Consider the following 26558-nt stretch of genomic DNA (forward strand, 5'->3'; position numbering starts at 1 on the left):
CCTCTGTGTTCACGCGTGACCCATACATTTTTTATTGCATATTCAGAGGGTGGCTTGGCAATAGTCATAAAATACTTCCATGTGAATTTTACTAGCATCATTCAAAAGAGAGGCTGAAAAACCTCCGCGTCATACGTTTCTTGATGACTGCTTTTACTAGAAAGCCCTGACAAACCTCCTTGAGGGCAAACCCGTTACGCACTCAAACGACTTTGTCATGCTTTTTGTGTTATTGCAGGGCACACCAAAGGAAGTACAGCGCGGTTGTCCCCTCTATTACGAACAGTGGCCAGGGCTCATATTCTGGGTAAGTAATGCAAAACCAGAACCTGGCAGTTGCGACGTTGGGTCGCGTTCGACAGACGTTGTGAGCGAACGATGGCAGAACGCGCCTTTTGCGTGTAGTCCGTTCTGCAGCATCGCCGCGGTGCGAGCACGACAGCGTGTGCACACGTGCTGGGCGCCTGCGACGTCTGCTGCACTGAAGTGTCAGAAATCCGGGGAAAAACTCAGTTTTGGTAACTTGCTCTGGAGACCTCATTCACTGAATCAAAAAAAGATATTTAAAGAAATTCTTTGTCTAACTTCTACCTCAGTTTTTGTTTCATTGCTGACATGTTCTACCTGTACAGGAGTCAGCTCTTGATTTCACTAGCTCTTTGTGTTTTTGGAGCGTTTTTTGCTTTTCTGTGAGTAATTCTTCCTGCCCGCTGCGCAGGCTCCGTTTGCGGGCCATGGGCATGGGCAGCGCGGAGGAGAGAGCCTCGCCGCTCGCGCTGCACGGCACCAAAGCGAGGAAAACAGTGAGGGGTGCGCTGCATGGAGTGAGAGATAAGCCTTGCTTCTTGTGTGGGAAGACCTAAATTAAGAAATCACATTGCAGTAATTTTCCAGGATGCGTAGCAAAATCGCATAGAAAGAGATTATTTGTTATTTCTATTGTACAATCACAGAATCCATCTGTAACCAAATAAAATTCTAAGGGCTGATTTGATAAAAGTGGATGGTGACATTCATACCAAAAACCTGAGTCAATACTTAGCTTATTCTGTGCCCTCCATTTTTATCATATCATCTTGCGCCTTAATGACTGTGCTAATGAGTCACAGTTATTGACGATCCTAATTGTTCATATCTTTGATTTTAAAAAGAATTGGCAGACTTATTATAAACAGTCTCCCCTTCTGATTTTTCTTACTGTCTTAAGAACTTATTCTAGTCGTGGTATTTATACTGAGTTGTGCTTTACTCATTTTTGGCGGTTCTTTCCCCAGTGAGACTGTAGAGTAAGCTCCAGCATGAAAATGGCAAAAATCTCTTTACTCTCATTGTCCTCCATCCTGGACATATCCAATAAAACTGAATTATCCCTCGCAGTGGTACTGGATGAACGCTGAAAATGAAAACCTTTCCAGTAATAATTGGTGTCAACCTCTTTTTGTGTGTTTTTTTTTAAACTCTGTTTATAGTTGGTGTTTATAGTCAGTCTTCCTGTATCTGAGTCCGTCAGCTCATGTGAAAATTGCTTAAGATCACAATAGTGTCTTAGCTTAAAACGCAGAAACACTTGTCCATTAATAACATGTTATTTTTATTGTCTTGGACTGCACCTAACAATTAAATGTTCATGAATGGAAAAAAAAACAGTTGATTTTCAAGTGAAGGTGAAAATTCAGCAGAAAGCAGTCTCTCTATGTTACTGAAGTAAACTGATCTGTTCAGGATCATCTGTTTAGTACGGTGTTAGTAGGATAATTTGCACGTAGGACGTTTGTCAGTGAAACACCGAAGAATATGCTGTTAATCAGTCCGGTGAGCTTTTCATTTTAGTGAATACATAAATAGACACAATTTATGCTCATATTCTCCTAGCAGCATTAGGTGCTTGGCGTTTCCTTTGGGGAGGAAAAGGTCCAGGGAATCTCGCAGTCCGCAGGCAGTGCAATACCACCGTGTCAGGACACAGAGAAGCGTGCAGTAAGATTACTGAAATACGCTTTGGGATCTGGCTAGAGACGCTAGTTCCTCCCAGCGCAGACCTGCTGCTGGCTTCTGGAGGAGCGTGGTTGTCTTCAGACCTGCGTGCCCCGCGAGGCGCCGCGGTACGCTAGCACCTCTCAGAAGGCACCGGATGGCTGTGTTCGGGCACCTACCTGTGTTTATCGCTTCCTGAAAGACCGTGAGCAAGCAAGGCGATCCGGTTTAGAAGAGCGTCAGCGTTGCGAGGGCTGGGACCCCTCGTGCTGTTGGTTGGAGGGGTGTGAGGAGAGGGCTGTTCTGCTTTTCACATCACACCAGGTTCTTTGCTGCCTGGCCCTTGTTTTCTGGTTCGGAGACTGCCTGTTGATCCTTAACTTGCCTCTTGTGCATGTGTGTTTCTGATGGAGCTGTGAATTACGTGATCACATGTTTGTTTGTCTGCAGGATCCTTGCCTCATCCAACATGGAGGACAGATGGTGCCCAGGGATTCCTTGTGACTGTGTAATCAGAGACTGTTGTTTGCAGGATCACAAATTTATTTCCTGCAGATGTTGTAATAAATGAGGCAGGGGGTTGTGGGAAGGGAAGGGATGATCTCATGCCTGAGACAGTTCAGTGATGATCTGGAGAGCTGGATCCCTGCCCCTAGATGCTAGATGAGTAACTCAAACCAGACTTTTCTTGATAGGCCTAACCAATATCCTTAATTCTAGAGCAGTATCCTCAATTTAGTTCAGCGCATCCTCTCAAAACGAGCGTGGCAACTTGTTGGTACTTGACTCCTCACTTAAGAGAAATGGTGTATTTTCTGTTTTGTAACTTCTAGACTTCCTCTTCATTATAAGGATCAAAGTTTCCTTACTGGCTTCTTTTCTCAATCCCCTTTGAAGCTTGCAATGTGTCTCCATCAGCGATACAGCTGGCCTTGTTTACCAAGACTCTAGAGTGTCCTGCCTTGTTTAAGTAGAGCACGAGGTAAAATAAACCGGCATGCAAGAAAGCAATGATACGATATGTGTATAAACCCAATACTGCTTCCCTGATGTCCTCCTGTTTACACCACTGCTGAATTTGGCTGATAGAAATTAAATTTAAAAAGTCTCTGTAATTATTATTACAGGACCATAAGTCATGGTGTGTTTGTACTGTAGAGATGCTATTCCCTTTCTCTAATAAAGTTCACTTGTTCCTGTCCCCCAGGCTATGAGCTACCTTAAGTGAAAACTAAGAACTGAAAGTATGTTGAACTCTTTCTTATGCAGGCTTTCGTAGACTTTTTAAAAAATAAGCCGCTGGAATTTCTAGCCTCAGGATATTAAGTCTGAGGGGCTCAAAGAAGAGACAGCATATTTTAATGGTCACGACTATCTGGAATTTTTATGGCCCCCGTTACACATGCTCTCTCAAGAGTTCTTGGAAGTGACATAAATCATCCTTTTTTAAGGCTTATCCTGTCCTTTAAAAATTGGGGACTAGCAGGAAAGATTTCCTTGAGCCAGGACTCACTCTTTTCATTTCGCTCTGCAGCTTCTGATGGTGATTGTGGGCTAACTGAATCTTAGATCTGATCCTGGCCTGCAGTGCCTGCATTTTTAGAAATGCAGAAGAGACTAATACTTTTTAGTGTATTTTACTTTGCTCGTTGAAAGTAGATTTGAAATTTAAGGCCCCCAGTGGCCCCTGTGTGCAACAGAAGTCTTCACAATGTTTTTTTCAGAAGCACAGCGGCCCATGGAGAACCTATTTAAATACTGCTAGCTGATTTGCAGGTTGCCCATCAAAGCCTTTCGTGGATCTCTGTAAATAACTGTGTTGGTGACGGAGATTATATACAGCTTAAATTGCAGTTCTCTTTTCACATTTACAGTGGGCACTGTTGCTTCTAATTTGTAGTCAAGTAAATTCTGCTGTGCTGCTGCTGACGATTAGATGCTGGAATTTGTTTTCTGCTACTTTCTTGGTTATACCCAGAGGCAACTTGGGGAATTTGCTATTTGAAAAAGCTTTCCATGTGGAGGTAGCATGAGAAGCTGCATTAAGCTGACTTAACAGGCTTGCTACGAAGGGTTGCAGCTGTCTGATGAAGTTGCTGACTGTCCTACTAGCGCTCTTTTCAACTGGCTTTGCGGTTCCAAATTTCAAGCCTCTTGGTGTTAGGGCAGGACATGTGCCTGTACTACACCCTGTGCAGAGAGGAAGATGCAAGGAGGAACTTTGTTTCTTCTCTCCTGACCATGTGTGCACTTCCATATCGAAGCAAAGTATAGCAACCAAGACTTGGTCGTTATTAACTAACCAATGATTTTGATTATCCTATTATAATAAGGTATGGAAATGTCTACTTTTGAAAGTATATAACCGATAAATATAATTGATTGATTGTTTTGTTTATCTGTAGAGCTGATAGAAACCCTTGGATGACTGGAATTCAAGATACTTGGTTCATGCTCTTACACTAAGTTGAAGGAAATAAGCACAAGAAATTTCTCTGGTTCAGGCAAGTGGAAATCTATACCTCCATAGCTTATATTGAATTAATTTCTCTTTTAAAAAATGAGTTCTGGGAACCTTACTAAAATGGAACAGCTAATCTTTTTAGTACGGATTATATTTTGAAAGGAACGTAAGAATTTTAATTACAATTCCTGTTCATTACTCAGTGGTTAAAGGATCTGCCAGCCTGAATTCTGCTTTGAAAAGCTGGGAAGTCTCATCGGTGTGGAGTTGAACTAGCCATTTGACAGCTGTCTTGAACAGAAATTGAAACAAAGATGTCCTTCATAGATCCTTATCAACATATTGTGGTAAGTAGGTTTGAATATTTTATGTATGTTGTCTTGTATAGCTTATTCTGTACAAAGTTACCCTAGATAAGCACAAAGCATTAGTGTTATCATGAATTCCATAATATATTTTTGAGTGTGGTTAGAGCAAATTTCTGAAGAAACTCTTCTGAATGAAATCTGAGGGATATTTGGTTTAACTTTTCAAAAGCATGTAATGATTTTGTGAGTGTAGCTGCCAGTGCATAATTGGCATATGCCAATTGGCAATGCGTAACACAGGCTCCTCCTAACTTACTGTAACTTACCATGATGAGTATGATTCCAGGAGAGTAGGATTTTAAAGGAATTGCCGTTCAACATGATGACTCAGAGTGCTTGTATTTGATACTTTATTGCATATACATTTCTGTCTTACTGATTGTCACACTGAACTTGCAGTGAAAACTTCTGCCAAAATTTCTATGAAAATAACATTATGTCTGTTAAACTTTCTCTTCCAGTACAATTTTTCTGTAAAATTCTATTTAACAAGTGACTTTTTTTCCATTTTCATCAGTGTGAATAGAGGGAGATTGGCAATTTTGGTAGAGCTTGAACCAGTGTATATCAGTAATGTTGATTTTTAAAAGAGACTTCAAAATACTAACCTGTAAACCCTGGATAAAGGTCAGTGAGATGAGCTGTGCAGCACATTGCTGCCAAAATCTCCTTGCTCCCTCTTTTCCATGTTCCTCCAGGCATGTGTTCTTGCTACATTCTTTGTACCAGCTCTGGAGCTCACCTCATCTCTGAGTGAGGCAATTCACCTTGTTGACTTGGCAGAAAACGAGACTAATTAAAAAAAAAATCTCTTGTCAGAGCTGGTGCAAGGAAAGGGCAGAACCATGTGGGCACCAGCTGTGAAAGGAGAGAAGGAGGGACAAGAGATAGAGGAGAAGGGAAATAGGAGCAGGACTGCCCTTTACGTGGTGGCAAGCCAGTGGCTCGGCTGCTTGCTGAACGCTGAGTTTAGGCTGTAGTGTTTGCTCACATATCTTTGCTCGAGTGACTTGCCAGAGAAAACATCGAAATGGCAATTTCCATCCGAACTGGAAGCTTGGAACAAGTTGGGTGTGTTCATATCAACTGCTTCTCATAACAGAACCGGCATCTATCGCAGCAGGAAAAGCAATTCATACTCAAAGATATGCACCATCCATTTGTTGTAATGTGAAACTTTTACATTGCTAAAAATAGTATCTGCTTCCTTGAAATGATCTCTTATCAATTATGTGGTTTCCACCCCACACAGTCACATCCTTTACATGAGTCTGCAGCGAACAGATGTAGAACTTGTGTCTTACACCACAGTTCCGTGAAAGCTGCTGTAAAGACGTGTTTCAGGTTGATGGCTTTATTTAATACAGGGTTTTAAAGCAATATACTGACATGTTCCTTTTTGCATCAGTGCCCTCTCCTGGGTGGAAGCAGTCTCTGAGGCATGCATTTATATTTAATTTAATTTCATGTGGAAGACCTGTTTTGGTTCCAGTGCAGATACCATAGAGAACAAAAGGCATTAAAAGCATATGTAGTTAAAATTCTCTGGCAGTGCTGAGTTGTTGTTGAGGGAACATTGTTAATGTAAGAGCTGATTCCATAAATGCTTGGAAAATGAGATGCAGGCCTTTGATTTTTTTAATTTGAAGATTGAAACTACAAGGAAAGTTTTACCAAAGTGTAGGACACTCAAAAGTCAGCAGAGTCATATCAGTGCAAAAAAAAAAAAAAAAAATTTTAATGGCATATGGCATTGGAAGACTTGAGAAAAAGAATTCTGCATTTTCCAAAAGTCTTTCTGATAATTATGAGGTATTTTACAACCTCTTTATTTTTTATTTCTAAATGAAAAACTCAGAGGAGTAAATGAAGAAATTGATCAAGTTGCTGCAGGTACAGGCAGAACTGACTGTATAAAAATGCTTTTAGGTTCAGAGAATAAAGAATTGAAGTTATTATGTAATAGGTCTTCAGTTATGTTGATATTGGGGACAAATATTAAAATAATGTGTAAAATAATTTCAAGATTAAAAAAAAATCCATCTGTATGCAAGAGTGTCTGCCTTAATATGTAATATCCCGTTAGGGGATTTATGAAAATCTGTTACTTACGAAAACAGGCAAATATTTTCACTTCTCCAGCCCTGCTGCCAGCTCAAAGATCCTATTTAATGTCAAGGAAGTAAAAGTAATAAATCCTTATTACACAACCAATCTATAGCAGAACTTCCTGATCTGTACAGTACATCTTGTGATTGAGTTTCATTTAATGGTTGTGCATTCTGGGCTATGAAAAATATTATACTAAACACATGCAAATTCCTTGCTTTCTCAGGAAGCGCGGAAAGTACATAGACAAAACCTGATTGTGTTGCAGCAAATTCTCGTGGTGTTCTGCTTCCCAGCTGAGAAGTGAGAATGTAGTATTTATATGTACATATGAATGTAAAGATATTTACGCCTTATGTAAAATAAGATAACTAGGGAAATAAGGAAATAAGATAACTAGGGAAATTTTACTGGGACGAAAAAAAGTCAAAGGTGGAAGAAGGCAGGAGGCAGGAGGAGGAATTGAAAGGGATGGAGAGTCCTGGTGTGGGAGCAGGAGATACAGAACGGTGGCTGTTCTGAATACTCAGAAAACCTTGTGCTTGCATGTAGAAGGGGTGCAGTGAACCATTAGAGAGGCGATACTAGACATCAAAGTTTTTATCGTTTGGGAAAAAACATGTTTGGAGGTGATATGGTAAAGACTTTTCTCCTACCTTCTCTAACTTCATGAACAAAGAGGAAGCAAAGTGGAAGAAAATATTTAAAGCCAGGTTACTTTTGAACATAGGATTTTGAGTTTTAAATGAATTATGAGTTTCTGAATTTTTTTAACCTGGCTCAGATTTTAAAGGTATGCAGATGTTGCTCCACTCTTGCAACACTGAAGTGATTTATATACCAACTTCCCTTTTTTCAGAAGTAATTAAGGAGTTGGCAATGTACAGATTTTTATCAAGATTTAAGGTGAACATAAGTCATTTTGGAAAATACAACTTAGTCATCTAAATTAGTATGGGCTGGATTCATAAAGGTATTTAGAATCAGTACATTTCTTGTGGTATTTTCAAGGGGGCATCTAAATTCCGTGGAAGCTATTGTTGCTGCAAACCAACAAACAAATGTTTATGAAAGTCCCACTAGCTGTTAAAGTGGGTATTTGAGCTTCTTAATACCCTTAGAATTTGGATCCTGAGCACAAAATAGCCCTTTTTCCAGCTAGCCAATAGTCATATGAACAAAGTCTATTTTGGGATAAGAGGGAGCCTATTGAGCTTCCCATGTATCTCATTTTTTTTTTAACTAAGAGGGAGATAATTTGCAAAAGTAAATTTCTTCCAAGCATGTGACTGTGGCCAAATATTAATTAAAAGCCTTGGGGTATTATTCTGGGTGATGTGCGGGGGAAGAAGATAATGTTCCTCTGTTGCTTTGTCAAACCTCTGTGTATTTGTGTTCGTTTCAGAGGACACCAAATCTTACGCAACAGCTACCATTTTTGGCAGCCCAACAGCTGGAATTATGGGGCTTGCTGCCCATAAGTCAATAAAAACCAGTTTGCGTGATAGTGTTAACAACCCAGTTGTCAACTTAAAATAGGAAGTAATGGCAATGTTCTCATTATAACTGCATGGGAATTCTATTAAATGGTGATTTGGCCTTAGTTTAATGGTGAATGTTTTATTTAAGCGTACATGCTCCATGAACAGAACTGGGGGAGGCAGGAAAACTCTTTCACATCTTTTTTTCTTTTTTTCTTTTTTTTTTTGTGGACCAGCATCTTCAGCATAATGCAGGGTTGAAGACTGAAAGCAGTCGGATCAGTAGGCAGCTTTACAGGCAGGCTCTGGGGCATCAGAATTAACCAGGGGTGCCACAGAGCAGCTGAGAACTAAACCCAGCCCTCCCATATCCCGTACTTGTAACTTAATTACAGCCCCGTCCTCCTCTCTGTTGCTAAACGTTCAGTGCTCTCCGATTTGTGGTCGTAGTGAGGACAGACTCTTTCCTAACAGCTCAGAGTAAGGGCAAGGGCGGCGTGTTTGTACTTTGGGCCGTCTCTCTTAATTACAAGGTTGTACATGACAAAGCAGCTACACCAGTCTGCTGCGCGCGAGCTCTGGGGCCAAGGCTGCGTCGCGAGCCCAGCGCTCCGGCGCTCGGGCGTGCGTGCGAAGGCGACGCGCGCTGGTAGAGCAGCTTTGGGCGCTCCCACGAAGCAAAGCAAAAACAAGGGACCGCGGGAGAAGTTGTTTCCTGGAGATTCTCAGCTTGTAAAAAAATCCTTGAAACAATGCAGATGACAGAGCGGGAATAATTTTAGGTAGCTGCGTGACAGGTAACTCAGGCAGAAGTTTGCTCAGGAGGAAGTCCTGCTTTTTCCCATTCATCTGTTTACTCTGGGAAGCAGCGAGGCAAGGGAGAACGGACGTCTCAATTACTGAGACGTCCTCATGTCAGCACAAGCCAGGCTGTTTAGTAGGTGTTGCTTCGTAACGCTCTTCCTGTTTGCACATTTGCACATCCGAACTCTTCTGTTCAGCTTGGAGCTGTTAACTCCGGTCAAACGAATCGCGTGGGAGAATTGGTTGGAGTCTGAAGTCCATTTTTGCTGCGGTCGGTAACCCACTTGCCGTGGCACGCTGACTTCAGTATACCACTCGTACGCCAGTAGTTTGCCTTGCCGTGGGCTTCCCTCTGCCTCGTGGCTTGTCTTTGGAGCAGACAGGTCCTCCTGCGGCTCGCAGGAGGACCATCGCACGGTTGGGTTTTATCGCTGGGCAGGCCGTCGCGAGCTGAACCTCCAGCAGTCCTCGCAACGTGTGGGCGACTGCAGCCTCGGTAAAACGCAGCAACTCACTGTCTAGGTCAGGCGGTGTCTGCAGTGAAGTCATACCCTTAATATCTCTGTGGGCATTTTTCTGCTTAGTGTTTGCAGCTCTGATGTGGCCATGCCCTTTGCAAACCTCGAGACTTCAGACTTGTGGAGGAGTTTCTGCTGGTATCAGCCGTGTTATTTTTCAGTGCTTTCTGACTCAACTCATACTTAATTATTCACAAGCCAGCTTTGCCATGAGATTAATTTTTTTGAAAAATCATATAAGAAACATATATATTTTCTATATACAAATATCTTATATATATAAAAATAAGAAATTTAGAAAAGAGATAAAGAGTTGTCATTTGTTGCCAATTTGTATTGGAGAGGGATCCAGTTTGGTTGTGGGCACAGTGTGCGAGCATGATACAGGTATAAAATGGTGAGACTTGGCTGAAGCAACCGTGATTCTTCTGAAATAGTTGTGAGCCCCTGTTGAAGGCCTGTATAGGATCTGGTTGTTGAATCAGTAAATAGAGGCATGTGGCACTGCTGAAAGCTAAAGCACAAATGAATTGGAGGGTTTCACTGGCTCCTCTCTCTCTGCTTTTAGCGTGAGAATTTCCTGATGCCAACACTTTCCCTTTTCCTTCCAATTGGAGTATCTTGCAAGGTCTTTAATACTTGGTTAATTTTTTTGGTCCTGATAATTTATTGATATGCAGTGTTTATTTTAACATATTTCACAAAGTTGATGGGTGATTTTGAAAAAAACATAATACGGGTATCACAATTTCAGCTTTACAGGCTGAAGCCTGAAGTACGGGTGCTCCCTGAGCCCGAGTTTCCATCGCAGGAGAGCAAGTCGGCCCCTGCCACGCTGTGCCAGTGGGCGAACCCACGTCTAGGCCCTGGGGGCAGTCAGACGGCTTGGGTAAAGTTAAGATTGGCGTTGAAATAACGTACTTCACACGTAAGCACTGTGAGGCAAGAGCCTGAGACCCGTTCCAGGCTCTGATATTTCACCTTAGCTCTGCACTGTGCCCCCGTAGAAGGTATGTTGTCTGCCTTGTCATGTGCAGTGATGTTCATAATGGTATTCAGTAGGGGAGTTAAACTTACGGACCATGTGGACAAAGTAAAAATAAACCTGAGTCACTGAACACCTCTTCGTTAGGTTTTTTATTTCTTATTTTTACATTTCTTTCTACTTCCTGTTTCATTCAGGAGTGTGGTGTTCTGGCTGTTCCTGCTGCACTCCTGGCTTTGCAGGGAGCAGGAAGCGCTGGAAAGTGCAAAAAGGCGGGGGAGGGGGGGGGGGAGAAAAAGAAAAGAAGAAAGAAAAAGAAAAAGAATAATAAGAAAGAAAAGCTGGTGGATGTTTTTACAACTTGCTTTTCACCTTTACTCCATTGTCTTAGGGCCGCCTACACTTTGAGTATTGATGCGTTGATGCACACTGAAAACGAATTGGGGAGTCTCTGTATTACTAATGACATCCCTTGCATCTGCAATATGCCTTTATCTATTCCAGAACATATACTTAGGTATAATTGTACCCCCTTTTTTTTTAATTGGAGGAAGGTAATTATAAACACAAGTACATCGTAAAATAGCTTTCCCCCCCCACTCCGAGTTGTCACTCACTGACTAAATGCCTTAAAGCAAGTTCTGTAGAGAGGAGGAGTGTTATTCACTGAGATTAGGGAAAAAAAAAATAAAAGCATGTTATGAAGAACCTGTTAAGTAGGTGTGGCTGCAGGAAAATCAAGCAACCTTAATACAAGGTCTGACCTTGCAGTAAAGCTACAGGGTGCAGTTGCGCTTTAAGATGCTCTATCCAGTATGCATTTCATTTATGTTTTGAATGGGGGATCTCTCTTTTCCAGTTTTTGGACAAAGTGAAACCTATTCTGATGCTTTTTGGTTCTGGAGCTTAATTGCCTCTAACTCTCTGACTTCCAGGTGGAACACCAGTATTCCCACGTATTCACTGTGACAGTACAGAAAGCCACCAATGTCACAAAGGGAGCGATTGGCGATATGCGTGAGTATTTCTCTTTCTGGTTTCACGTCTTTCATCTCTCTTCTAGGAGGCTGTTTCCTTAGGCAGGGGGAGATGACACAACAAGCTTGTCATGCATTCAAAGGTTGTTGGTTTCTTTTCTTTGCTTATTAAACCTAAGGCAATGCACTTATTTCATTGCTCACACGCTTTAGCTCATAAAGCAGATTTGCCGCTCCTTCTTTCCATTGATCCAAAAAAGATGAATGAGTGAGTTGTACATAATTTGCCTACAAGTGAGCAACACCTACGTTTAGTTCTTGGCTTAGACGGAAATGCTGTTCTGAGTGTAGTGAAACTGGCAATTGCTGTATCTTCAGAAAGCTGTGGTTTGGTGGGAACGCATAAAAAGAGAAAAACCCAAAGCTCTGCTGAGTCAACACCCTAAAGAGAAAGAAAGGGGAAAAGAAAAGACAGATAAGCGGATCTCGTGATGAAGAGTTGTATCAGACACCACTGCTGCTTCTCCTTTCTGTTACACTTTTGAGTCTCCAGACTTAGCTGTGGAACAGGAAACCACTAGGAAGAATGACCTGCGAAAACCCTTGTCTGCTCTTATCGGGGGGGGAAGAGGGAGAAAATAATATGTTGGCTTAAACTGTGCTTTTTTTTTTTTTTTATCTTACTTCCTTGATTATGGCTGTGGTGCTGTTATCAGTTCATCTCTCCCTTTCCCTGGCACTTCATGCAGAGCACTGCATTGCCTGATACTGCAGGTTGAGGCTAGGAGGATGAGTGTGGTGCCCTGTTCCTCCTTTTCAGGGCGTTTTGATCAGGCTTGTTTGATGTATTCTTGTTTCTTTCCCAGCACATTCCTGCAAATGGCTTTCAGGTCAAAATACAGCAACTGCTCTAATATGTAGCTTTGCCGCAGCAGGTTAACGGTTCTTTATGCTTTGTGTCCAGTTCTGATATTAAACATGGGGGTAGGTGGGGAGTGGCAGTGAGGAGGGAAACATGTCAGAGCCACTAATATGAACCCTGGTAGAAAGGGAGAAGGAGCTGGAAGTCCAGTTAGCACGCAGAGAAGATGCACTGGGGCAGGCGGCCTGCTCCGTTGGAGCGCAAAGGTCCCTGGCATGAGACAGTGCAGGGAGTGTGGAAGGGGAAGGAAGGTGCGTGGAAAAGAGAAGGTGGGGGAATGGGGGCTGCATGATATAAGGGACTAAGAGGAAACATGGAAGGGGTGAAGAAGAAAGTTGGGATCCTGTAGTCATTTTTTCTTTTTCTTTTTTTTTTTTCTTCCTTTTTGGCCATCAGAACCAGTATGATCCTGTAATTCCAGTTAATATCTATCAAAATATTTGGTGTTTTTCCAGCCAGATTCTTTCCATGAAAACTTACTGAATTATCAAAGCTGAAAAGTTATTCCGGAATTACTTGTTTTTGATAAAAACTTGCCAGAGCTATGCACAAGGGCCACTAAAAGCTGCTTGGGTTCCTGCTAGCTTGTCTAAAGCAGCTGGGAATGTTCCATCGCCTGAAGCACTGGTGCTCTGGGGCATCTCAGAAAAGGCTTCCAAGTTCCTGGGGCTTTTGCTTGAGCGCCTGGGGTCCTGGCAAATACTCCAAAGTCAAAAAATTTTAAATGGAAAATAAAACCTTGTCTCCTGTGTTTTTATGAAGCTTGATATATTAGAGCATGGAAGCCAGTTGAACAAGTTGGTAAATAATGTTAAACGCCTGAGAAAAATGCACGAAATTGTGAGCATCCGGGGCCGTTAATTAGTCATTGCTGGTCAGTATTTTTTTTTTCATTTGATTTCTCAAGACCTCAACTTGTTGAAGGGCTGTGCCAGCTTCTACACTGCATTTCTCTTCTGAGGCAAAGAATTCCCTGCCAGGGAGAGGGGCTGGGATATTTAATGTGAGATGCCCTGATCTGAGTCGGGACCTGAGTGCTAGTGTCTGTGATGTGGGAGAGGAACAAACTGTTGACTCTTCTCTTACGGGTTTCTCCTAATCTCCTCTATCAGAGTTGCTCCACTTGGTGTGGTTAATGAAGCGTTCAGTGGACCACAGGTCACTTTACGTTATGGTGGTGATAGAAATTGGGGAGAATGTGAGATTTTGATTCATCTTTTGCTTCTATTCTTTTTTCCATGTCCCAGGTGAATGCCTGAAATGCTGTAAGTCTCCCCTGGAAATTTTCAATTCATTTAAATTTCTTGTATATTCACAGCCCAGTTCCAGTAAACTGGAACTCTTTCCCTTTTGGAAATGTCTTGATGAGATGGGGATTTATACCTCTAGAGGATGTCAGATACTTCTCGTCCCTGACAGAAAGCAAGTCATAGTTATCCATGTTACTGTCTCCTAAAGCTTCCGTTGGGGAACTATATAGTATTTCAAGTAATTTTTCAATGCTTCTTGAATTCTCCATTAGTGAAGAACAAAAGTGGTTGTGTCACCCCTAAAAATAGGTGATTATGCATTATAACATCCACAGGCTGTGTTTTCTTGTGTGAACAGATCATGCACAACACTGCTGATTCAAGAGAGATTCTTAGTTTCCTGGCAGATCTGGATGTCTAGAACAACAAGGAAAGTTGGAGCTAGGATAGCTTCCAGCCCTCTATTTTTATTTTGCTTGGCTGAGATTTCCCATTGTCTCTGTAAGCTCTAAAAATCTCTGTAGACTAATCTGACTAAGACTGGCAAACAAATCTGAGTCTGGGTCATACCAGGATCTGAGTCTCTAAACGACAGTGGCTGTTTGATTTCTCACTGATAAAGCATGTCAAAATAAACAAAGAATGTCAAAAATCATGTCATATGGATTTTCCGTGCCACTGTTTTTCATATGTGCCTGAAAGAAGTTGGTATATTTACACTGCTTTGACTTTCTGCTTTGGGGGAGGAGGGGAGAGGGAATACATGAGAGTTATAGTAAAAAGGCATGCCCAAGCTGTTAAGAGAAGTTCATTCAAGTCCTGTATTTCAGATGTTGGTTCATTTTCTATTGCCTTCGTGTAAGAGTACATCCTTTACTGATTTCACTTGCTTTAATTTTATCACTTCTCTTTCAAGATGTCTTTCACACTCTAAATATTGTCCTAACAGCATCTAATCAGTGCAATTCTGTCTTTACAAAAAGTTTAAGTGACTGCTGCTATAATAGCTGTAGTGAACTTTTCTGGTTAAGTTACTCTGCAGTCTGGAAGACTTAAGAGCAGCTTCAGCCTCTACAGTATCTCAACATCTGCATGTTTTGGGGAGGATTTAATTTTTTTCATTCAAGGTCAATAGACCTTGCAAAGTCATTTCTCTGACCAGAGCTTTTGGAAAAGACCTCAACTCTAGTCCAGCAAAATCTTATGTCATAGATGTTGAGTTCTGAGTCTACTTCAGGTACCAAAGCATACTTTCCTTATTTCCATGAAAATAGAAGGAGTTACAGGAGAGGAAAAACAAACAGAAAACAAACAGAATCCAAATCTGCAGAGTGTTAAAAGAGAGAGCTTGCAGACTTTGGTTCTTTTTCAACTGGATCTCTCTCTCCTGGATTTTCAAGGGGCTTGGTGGAAAATTGGACCAAATGAAGCAGTGGAAAATTCATCCTACGTTTCTAAGGACCTATTTTATTCCTAAAGCATAGTGGCTTTCAAAACAGTATGTAGCATCTACAGAGGAAACTAGTTATGTGACTCTGTTCTTAGTGATCCATAATCTTCCTTAATCCTGTTTTGAATTCATTTGCAGCTTTTATTTGCTTTATCTGTTTTTCATGTTACAATAATACACAGGTTAACCCTGGGCATCTTAGGGAAAAGAATCTTCTTCTAAATAATCAAAGAAGCTTGAAGTTTGGATAGAACTCCAGCTTGTATCTCAGTTTCTGTCCTGGAATTAAGGGTGCATTTCCACTGTGGTTATACTGCTCAGATAAACAAGTTAAAGTATTGGGAGCAGTCCAGTCAACAGAGCTTAACCCTACATGCAGAACTTGCCAGCATGAAGATGGAAAGCAGCTGGTGATGGTTGTAGCCCATGCTGCTGCAACTAGCAATAGTTTCCCCTAGAGGCTAAAGCAATGTTGTGGCAGTGTTACTGGCATGTTCCCTGCCTCTCCCAAAGGACAGGAGGAGCCATGGTGTTGAACAGGGCAAGCGTGTGCCTTGCTCTGCCTGCACCACGAGTTCAGGCCCTGGCTGCCAGACGTGGCTCGGCAGCATTCGGGGTAAAGAGAGGAGATGACTTCCAGTGCAATGTCACAGTTGCCATTTCTCCGTAGGCTTTTGCCTTAGTGTTGTCTTCACTTCTGGCCATAGCTCTTGAGTGTCCAACCTAGGTCATTTAAAGCCACAGCAGTTGAGTGCAGTTCAGACATAAACATACAGTGCTTTAGATGTGAGCTAGCTGAAAGGGAAGAAATTGGAGATTGCCTGCTTGTAGTGGAGTAGAGACACAACAGCTTGTGTTACAGCAGCTCATTCAGGACTAGTCCAGATTGATAAATCTCTCATCCTGATTTAGCTACAGTATATGTGTTTTAACTGTTGAAGTGTAAGATAACTCTTTCTACAAGGCCATGAAGCAGGACCTGATTTTTGCCCAGGAGCTGCAAGATGGAAAACAAAAACTAAACGCCTGCCTCTGCCAACCTAATAGCCTGGAAAAAGTAGGTCAGAGTTGGCCAATCTTTTGACGAGCTGCGTATCCAGATCTGCACATGGCCAGGAGCCATAAGGTGCACTAGATGCCTAACAGAGCAAATGAGAAAGGGATTGCTACAAGTAGTTCACAAGGAGCAGACAGATGTAGCATAGGTCCATGTGGAGAAACAGCTATCTGTGCTAGGGTGGCCTGAATGGGCTGCTGAATCCCATGACGACCAGCCTGTGTGGGCTTCAACTCCTCTTGACTTGCCTCTTGCCAGCGGCCCAGTACGAGGTCTGCTGTTGGTCATGTTCGATGGTGGTCCATGCTCCACAGCCAGCCATAGGAGCTCAGTGTGGCTCCCAAGCCGTGGGCTAGTAGTATGCTGTTGCCTAACTTCAGAAGTGAACAGTACTAGTCACAACTGCTCATGAAAACTCTACTGCAAATTTCAGATGTAAATACAGGCCTGCTTATAATTTCCTTAACACATTGCAGTGTTTTTGCCATGTTGTAGGGTCAGCCATAAACAGTGCTGGGAGGTGAAGGTCATGTTGAACACACTCATGTGTTCCACGGTGAAACCTGCTAGAAAAATGTTGCATTTTCCAGTTGTAAAAATATCTTTTTGATGTAAAACTTAATTTCTTCCTGCCTTCTTTTCTCTTCCCTCCTATCCCTCTTCCCAATGACGTCTTTGAGGTTTTGTTAGAGTTGGACTAATGCCTCGATCTAAGGGAATATCAAGGAGAACATGTGATACTTTCCCCTGTTCTCCTCTGAGTGCTCAGCTGTTTTCAGCAGAGGGCCTTCCTGAGCTGGATCTGGTTCTGATGTAATTAATAGCCCTCATTGACTTTCTCTTGTATAAATTTTACTATTTTTCCTGAATCCATGCAAGTCTTCTCATCCACAGCTCCTTTGAGGAATTCTACAGGATACTATCTGGCCTGTGAAGAGGCACCTTTTATTTGTTTTGAAACTGGGGTTTAAAATTGTAATTTGAAGCACCCCCTAGTTACTCTACTGCATTTTCATGATGTTGCCTTTCTCTAATATGTCAGTCCTTGTAGAAGAAGAAGCTTTTTTTAACTAATAAATAAATACGCTAATTTGTATATTTCTGACTGATGAATGCGTTCTAAAAGGGAGAAGAACGTTTATCATTCCTCATCCAACTCGTTAAAAAAGAAGTAAGTTTGTAAAGGCTATCACTACAAACAGTGCTGTCAAAGCGTCCTGCAAACAGTATTGAATGTAGGACAGTTCAGTACAGGAAAGGTCTGCTCGCTCTGCGCTAGATTGTGCCGTGCTTATTTGGCCTGACTAATCCGCGTGCACGATCCCTTCGCCTTTACAGAGCTGTTAAGGTTGGTGTGCGCGTGGTGTTCTAAGTGCTTCACCGTCCGTTCTTACTACTCCAGATGAAACGCCTCCAAGTGCAGCAAGGTTAGTGCAGCAACACTTCATAGGTGTCGCTTGAAGTTTCCCGTAACGGCTTGCGGTAGCACGGAGGACGGTTTTCCTAAGACATGATGTTTATGTAAGCCGCCTGAGCCTATGCTTAGCTACGGTCCTTTCTAGTTAGGACAGCTCCAGGTTTATGCAACGTGTTCCTGACTCTGAATGAAATGTCAAAGCAAGAGCCTGTTCTCACCGAGGCCTTGAGGCTGCACTTCAGCAGTATAATAAATTGAGCTTTAGGGCTTCTGGTAGGGGATCAAAGCCTCTAGAGCCTCGTGATACCAGACACAGATCCAGTATGAACTTGTTCTGCGGATTCAGAGCTGTTCGGAACACGTTGACAGGTTAAATTGTTATTAGTAGACTTTATGGCAGGCTAGAAATAATCCATACTCCATCAGCCAACACAAATCTGGAATAAAATTCGTATTGTGGGTTTTGTGTAATTTATCAGGAATGTGGCAATATGGCTAAATGTATTCCAGATGAAATTATCGCTGTGCAGATCTGGCATTATCTTGGAAGCGAAGTCCTAGCTCAACTGGGCAGCCGTACCAGCTCTTCCTTCCTTTCTTCTTAGCGTCTTTGCTGGCAGAGTGAAGTTTTTCCCAAGCTTAACACTGAAAGCTCTAAGAAGTCGCCACTTGAATTAAAAGACAGGAGGGGTGGGGGAAAAACCCTTGGATTTGGACACACTGCTGGAAAACTAGTTTTTTCTCTGAACTATTGCAAGCGGATGTTTTAGTAACTTTTTACTGCAGTTTTTCTGCAAATGAAACAAGTTGGACAGATATTCTAGAAAAGTGTATCTCTTTTCATCCGGAGACTTTTACAAATTTGGCTGGAACCCGCTGAGGGGTTTCAGCTGACTTTTCTTCTTTTTCAGTGCTGGATCAGCATAGCTCCTACCACTATCTCACCTGCCGGTAAACTAGGTGGCAATGTTGTGTTCAGCTCCTTCCTTCCCTTAAGTAGTGCTGGAGAAGAGCACTGTCATGCTCTAATGATCTCTGCTGAATGCATTACTCAGTTACAGGACTTCTCATAGCAAAGCCTGTTGCTTCGGGAGCTCCTTACCTCACTCGTAGTCACCTTCCACCCATGACATCTAGCAGTGCATCTTTCCCTTTGCAAAATGAAAATGAGGGCCAAAAGCCTGGAAATTTCTTGTAGTTGCTGCAAGGAGGCAGTCAAAAACCTTTTCCATCCACCCTGGGGCCCCTTGCTGATAGTTTCTCTGTGATCTCCCAGATTTCTCAGGCTTCTTGTGGCCTTCTGTCCTCCCCAGGCTCTTGTTAGTCCGGCATACAAATTACCCCTAGCCTATCAATGTGTGTCTGTTTAAAGACTTTAAAAATATCTGTCCCAAACTAACAGGAGGCATGGGTTTAAACATGTTATTTAAACTGTGAGCACTCGTTCGGGATTAAATTCCGTTAATTTTTAATTCATTTTTGAGATGGCCTACGTAGCAATTTAATTCAACTTAGCCGCTATGCTTTACAAGCTGATTGCGTTGGTTGTCTGTGCATCAACAAGGCATCCTCCTCTTAGGAAACAGAAACTCAGAACAACTTTGAGACCACAGATGAAAAGTTAGGCCCTGCTGGCTTTCAGATTCTCCTGCAAGCTCTTGCGAGGGTTTCAGTATTGAAAGGAGGGCTTGCCATCCTGCCTCCTCGTCTCTCTGGGGCCGAAGTGAGGAGTAAATCTGTGGCACCTGTGTCCCTCCTGAGCAGAGGAGTCCCGGCTCTGCTGGGGCCTCATGTTAGCCAGTCCCTTCGCCGGTTTGCAGTGGAGCACGGCTGAGCCCAACCTACCGATACAAATATTTGTGAAGTTGTAATTTGGGAAGCGTTAATTGTTTGGGATTGGCTGATATTTGGCAGTTACTGATAAATACTATTTTTAGTTCCTATTTTCCCCCTCCCTCCTTCTAAAAAAAGGAAAACCACGTTCAAGCAGGAAAAGACACTATTTCAAAATTAACTGCATCTTCTTCTGAATCTTCTCACGACCACAACAGAGATACGTATCAAATTACATTTCCGTGCCGTTGCGAAGCATGTTGCACAACGAGCCGTGCAAAGTTTGCTCTTTGAATAAAAATCCATTATTTTCAAACACACCTCCATCGAAACGATGCTTCAAGCCTAGGCAGAGATTCACCGTAGCTTGCACCGTGCTGATCTGCCGTGATCTATACTAGTTACTTTCCAAAGGGAATGTCTTTGCACATCCCGCCTGGGGTGTCTTTAGGGAAACGGTGGCTTTTGTAACTTCTGTAATCTTCCGAGGAGCCCTGCAGCTGCCCAGCAGTGAGTACGTGCGGTGTGGGCGCAGCCCACGCAAGTTCCCTTCCCCGACGAGGACCGCTCGCCCGAGACGGACAGTTGGCGGTTTTTGCTTTTCTGAGGCGGCAACTTCCTTCCCCTTGGAGGAGGGTGAGTTAATTCAGCAATTCCCCCTCCGAGCGTGGCCTCGTCCGAGTGGCGGAGCTGCGCGTACCTTCGGACCGTCCCCAGCGCGGTCGAAACGGCGACGCAGCGCCCGGCGGAGCGGAGCGCCGTCCTCGGCGTTCTCAGCGTCGCGGGAGAGACGAGCCGTCGCACACCGGGAAGGCATCTGCGACGGCGCGGCGATGTGGGACGGCAACAGAAGCGCGTCTTCGTTCATTCCCAGTTTCCTAACTTTCAGCCTTTGTCGCTTGTGTTTAATGGAGGATGGGACGTAATTAATTTTTGTTAGAGCTTCCGTGATTATCAAGTTGGACTGCGATGCTGGAAGCAGGAAAATGCCATATCTTCTTAGTGGACGGTAGTCAAGGATGTTCCTTTGGGACTACTCTGATTTTATTAAGAAGTCTGCACTTAATGGTGGAGGATGTTAGTTGGCACAAAGGGAAAAAAAAAAAACAAAAAAAAAAACCCTCTGATGAACCAAAGCAACTTCTTTAAGGAAATTCTGCAGTGTATTTGCTAGAACATTTCTGTAATATCCCTAGATATGATCTTTGGAGACCTGGGTCTTTTACTTTTTATAACGGTGATGCACATGTTAACTGAAAAATTACATATTTTTATTACATATTCAAGTGTGTATGAATGCTTATATATAAAAAAGAAACTCTTGTGATACTAAATTATTTTGTAACAAAGTAGATTTTGGGACAGATCACAGAATCAGTAAGGTTGGAAGGGACCTCTGGAGATTGTCTAGTCCAAGCTCCAAAAGATTTCCCGGTGCTGGTTCCGCTGGGGCTTGAGCCCAGGACCTTCAGCATGTAAAGTGGTTGGGATAACCACTACACTACTTTGTGTGTCTTCCAATTTTTGATGGTCAAATTAGATAGATTTTAGTGTTTGGTAGATGTTGCTTTAACCCTAGGTATTTTAGATATGAATGGTTTTTCTTTAACTCTAGGCATTTTAGATATGAATGGGTTTTCTGTAGTTTCTAGGTGTTTATTACTCTGTTGGAATAATTGACATTAGAATGACTTAAGTACATATAGTTAATTTTATTAATATGGAGGCCTAGTTACAGTGCATCTCATCAAATGGGTAACCTAAGACAAAAGTGCTTTTACTCATCGTAGGAAATTTTTCAGATTTCTTTAATAGACAGTTTGCTTTAAGCGTTACTCATTTTTAATGTGAAGATGATTGATCCTAATTAGTGTCCATTGTGAGTTTAACTTTGTGAGTCACAATATAATTCATAATATAATTTAGAGATATGTTTCTATAGGAATTAAGTACCAGGAGATAAAGCAAACAAGGAAGACTCGTTGAATCCTTGCTTCCTGCCTCCCAGCCATTTGTTAAGCCAGTGTATTTAAAGATAACAGTTTAGGTGCTGACTCTATTTTTGATATTAGATGTCTGTTTTTTGAAAAAAGGTATTCCGCAAATTGGCTAGCAAAAACATACAGGAATAAATACATCCATGCAAAAAGACATAGTGCAACTATATTGTCTTCATATGATAGCTTTAATGTTCTGAACTACTGTGGGTGAATAATTTTGTATTAATTGCCAGGTTGCTGGCATCTCCAACCAACAGCAACGAGTAAGATTCTGATTAATGAAATATGGCTTATAGGAATATTTTAATCAGAGTATACAATCTTCCTGTATTTTTCTTCTTCATCTGAATAAGGAAGTTTTAAGAAAATAGATTTGCATTTTCTTAATTAAAAATAGTGCAAAATAAACTTTCAAACATGAAAAGGCAGATGATTAACTCTGCCTGAGGTTAAAAAAAGATAATGAGGGCAGGGAGTGAGTGGGAGGCTTGGCAGTGCTGAGCTACAAAAATGTTTTTCTTACTTAGCAGAGCGACTGGCTTGAAGCGTAGTTGCGCCGTGCCTTGGGTTTAGTTTCCATTTGCACAGCCTGGCTGGTAGAGAAGTTAGCAATGGGATGTGCGTGGCGGCGTACCGCGGTGCGGGTTTCACACGCTTCGGGGCTGTGAACGCCTGTAGGAAGCCGCTGGCTGTTTGTGTTCAGAGGAAGGTGGGTTATAGAGTTTTCACTCATTAGAGCTTTGTAACTGCTAGTCAGAGCTGGTCCCGTAATCAAGTAAAAAGAAAATGATTGGGAAGAGAAGCGATGGAGTTTTGCCCAGAACGCTGCTTTGTATCAGTGTTTTGGTTAAAAACCAAACTTCTGTGGGCAAGTTCAGGCTCTTGGCGCTGCAAGTCTGCAGCGATCGTTGCCAGAGCACTGCTCAATGTGCCGACTTCCCCGATGAGATCCAGGCACTGCTAACTTCAGTAGATATTTTGCAGCTCAGTTTTAAGGGGCATTGATTTCCTTCCTATTGATGCAGTTTTGCATAATAATTCAAGGGAGCTAGAGCCTTCAGAAAAAGCTGACAATTAGTTATTTCCCTAAGTGAAAAAGTGGTACGGAGAGCCTGCAGGTTGATCCCCTCTTCCCCAGACTTTAGATAAGAGATGAGGTAAGGTTTAAATTCTTAGGAGCTAATGAAGGTTGATATCTAAAAGCTTGCCACGCTGATCTCCAGCTTTAAATAGCTACTTTTTAGTTGTACAGGTAGCACTGTGACCTACCAAGTCCTAGGTAAGACACACGCAAACCTGAAGTACTGTCTAAAACTCCCTACAAAGTTATTTGAAGTGTTGTAACAGTCCAAGAAAATTGTGACACAGGGAAATCTGTTAATTGCAGAATTGGCGAGACGTTTTTTGTGTGTATTTACATACAACGTTTAAATTTAATCAGCCCGAGTCTGTGAGATTTATTTACTGACTTCGAGGTTTCACTTGCTAGAAGAATGTTTAACTCACTGCATGAGACTTGCATATTATTCTGCATCTCCAGAGGTATTTGAAATCTTTCTGTGTAAGTTCAGTATTTCTAATGTTTGGAGGTAGAGTCAGAAGGAGAGTTAATTCTAGTTAATGTTTTCCATTAGAATTGGCAGGAGGCCAGCTGTTTTGGTTCATAAATATTTTTGAAATTTTAAATTTTGTTTTCATTCACTGGAACACAAACAAAATCTCCTGCATGGTTTTTAAATCAGAGTCTCTAAAAACATTTTACTCTGAACGAAACATATCTATAGACTTAAGTAGCGTACAAGGAGGAATGTTCTGACCTGCTTCACCCATTAATGGGTTCACTCTTCCACAAAGTGATCTTTGAGAGAAGTGCTCTTGCTTAGGTGAGTATTATACGTACTTGAATGTATTTCACAAAAATGGAGGGCAACCTTTGAAGAGAAGATCCTGGAAAGATGTGCATTAATTTTACCCCAGTAGAGCAAACAGCTTTTAATGATGACCAAAACCATGGAAATAACTTCCTATGCTGTCCTGTGAAAACATCTGAGCAGTGTTGCAGAGGACTCCATAAAGGGCTGCATCAGCCCAGGCCTTTGGCAGTACTGGTACTTACTTACTTACTGCTTTCTCAGTTTTTGTATATGTGATATCCTCTTTTTTGGAGTTGATAGAAGAAGGTCCATAGTGATCTTTGTCTTTTTTTAAAAAATGAACTGAAATGTAAAATACAGGATAAAAATCTCTTCTGGAAATGCAATGTAGCGCTGTGGAAGGTTCATGACAACTGAAATTTCTTGTTTAGGAAAGAAATATCATCACATTGGTGATGCTTAAGCCCTGAGGATCTGTTTCATTTGTCAGAAAAAATTCCTTACTTTAACTATTGGCAAAGTAGGGTTGGGAGGGCTACCAGCAATGTAACTTTGCTTTCAGGAATGAATAGCTATCATTAAACATATATCAGGTGAGCTTTTTGTCCATATGTATTTTTCTGCACTGATAATTCAATTGAGATATAGCTGGCCTCTGTTAGTATATTTTCAATTAGTCTTTTGCACAGTCATTACTTGGATATGGTATGTAAATAAAATCTTGATCTGTGGTGACTTCCCCAGAGCTCCAAAGATTGCGATGGTTTCAGTTTTGAACAGCACTCCTTAAGCTGTGTTTAGGAGTACATAAGTGGCCTGACTGGTTTCCTCTGTGATTGCCAAACCAACAAAACTGAAAGAGGATGCAAAAGGATACACCAAGCTGCTTGCTTTCGTTTGTAGCTGAAGACTGTTGTCGTGCTAAACTTACTCCTCTGACACAAGCCAAAGTAATTAAAGGATAGAAAGAGAAAAAGGGCTAAGAGCTTTTGAAAATAATTACCACTGCCGGGTAGAAATATACTTATTTCCAATAAACTTGAATCATTCTCAGTACCATTCTGTTTGTGCAAGACTTTTTTTCCCCTCTTTAAAGATAAAAGCATAACTTCTGTTTCTTTTGGTGAGACTGTTAATGTCATTATATCATTTATGTCATTATATTCCTATAATTTATATCATTACATTTACATATATTTTTCTGTCATAGACCATGAGATGATCTGTGGTTTTGCATAATTGTTTTGGTTGTTACATCCCAAACTTGAGTTTAATCTAACTTTTACATTTGTACAGTTGACACTCCAGACCCCTATGTGGAGCTGTTCATCCCATCAGCCCCTGACTGCAGGAAGAGAACTAAACATTTCAATAATGACGTGAATCCCGTGTGGAACGAGACCTTTGAGTTCATTTTGGACCCCAACCAAGAAAATGTCCTGGAGGTAAATCATCTGACTGAGGTGTATCTGTGAAATGGAAGTTGAACAATATCTGGAAGGTTAGAGTAACAGTATCTTGTACAGCATCTGTTGTCTCAAGATTTCAAAGATTTTTTTTAAAAACATTAAAGGCTATGTTTTTGCCTTTAGGTATGCTACTAAGCAAGAGCGTAAGTGTATAGATTGTATTATTCAAGGAGTAATTGAAAAATTGGAAAAAACTTGAAAGTCTTTGTAAGATAGGCTGCTGAATCATCTTTCAGACTGCTCCTGAGGGCTAGTAGCTTTTATTGTTCTTCACATCAGCTGTAAACTATTGTCTCCCTACTTCCTTTGTTGATTCAGCTATTAAGGACAGTGAATAGCTGGGGGTAAAGTCAAGTCTCTGCCCATTCCCTGCTCCCCCCTGAGGAGACAGAAACCAGAAGCATGGCTCTTTCTCCTCTATGCCCGAAGCCAAGCTGTGAGTTGCCCATTTAGTGATGTTTTGGGAACCTTTACTCCATGTGCAGGCTTGTTGACTAAGTTTCTGTCTACTCTGAATGCATTAAGCCATTCCAGACTGTGTGCAAAAGGTGAATATAACTGTTTTGTAAGTGGACGTAGTTGGCACCTAAGGTTATCTGTGGTGTTTCGTTAGCTTGGTGGTTCTTAGGGGGTGGCGATAAAATGTAGAGTCCTCTTACTCTAGTTTAGATGTGTTCAACCTAAATTGATAGGCCAGCTGGCACAGAGACCAAAGCCTGTGAAACCTTTATTTGAACTAGTAACTGTAATTTCTTGTAGCTAACCTGTTCAGGGTCTAAAATTGGCTGGTGCTTCCTACAATGTTCCCTGTGTCCCTGGAGAGGTAGGCATGCTCTACTGTTCAGGGAGACAGAATTGCATGATCAGCTCACTGGAACACAAAGAGCCATGGTATGTGTCCTCCACAGGTGGCAATCATTTTCGGGAGGTCCCAATAACCTCATTACAGCTTTGCAGATGGGAGATTACCTGAAATAACTTCCACGAGCTGGTCAGATGCACCAGTCACCTCCGTTGACTCTCACCAAATGTTTTAGTCATGGACATACAAACTGGCACCATGAAGCCTGAGAAAAGTTTGAAATCTCTAACTTCAGTTATTTTTTCTAGTAACAAGACAGGCAAGTAGATAATGGGAATTAGAGGATAGAAGTATTTTCTTCTTGAGAAGCATTTGTGGAAATGGAGAGGAAGAAGAAGAGAAGAACTTGGGTTCTTCTATCTGCCAATGTTGCAATATGGGAAATAAAAAATGTTATATTTCTACCTGATGAAACTATGCAATCCTTTTTTGAGCCCTTGACTGCAGATAAACAAATAGTAGAACAGAATATGATGTCTAAACAATTTTTAATAGCTTCAAGTGTCACTTCAAGTGTCACAATCAGTAGTAAAGCTATCAAGTTTAGTTTAAACTTCTACTGTAATTTCAGTTAAAATAACTGTCTGCATTTGTAATCAAATGAGTGTCTTAATTTTTTTTCCTAAATCTCTGTGGATTCTAACATAAATCCTGAAGCCGAGAGCATCTTGCATCTCCTTGTAGGAGCTCTTACACTTTTTAGTTTCATCATTTGTGAATCAAATACAAAGCTTGGGATAATAC

The 26558-nt window shown here is 41.7% G+C and overlaps 1 protein-coding gene across 1 annotated transcript in view; it reads left to right on the plus strand.

Moving 5' to 3' along the window:
* Positions 1-4643: 4643 nt before the first annotated feature.
* The window catches only part of PLA2G4A (phospholipase A2 group IVA), a 62637-nt gene continuing 40722 nt past the window's right edge, over positions 4644-26558 (plus strand). The window contains exons 1-3 of the mRNA XM_062580970.1: positions 4644-4785; positions 11639-11720; positions 24780-24928. Coding sequence (XP_062436954.1) covers positions 4753-4785; positions 11639-11720; positions 24780-24928 — 264 coding nt within the window. The 5' untranslated portion in view covers positions 4644-4752. The remainder of the gene's footprint in view (positions 4786-11638; positions 11721-24779; positions 24929-26558) is intronic.

Source organism: Rhea pennata, chromosome 8 (assembly GCF_028389875.1).
Source record: "Rhea pennata isolate bPtePen1 chromosome 8, bPtePen1.pri, whole genome shotgun sequence".
NCBI lineage: Eukaryota > Metazoa > Chordata > Aves > Rheiformes > Rheidae > Rhea > Rhea pennata.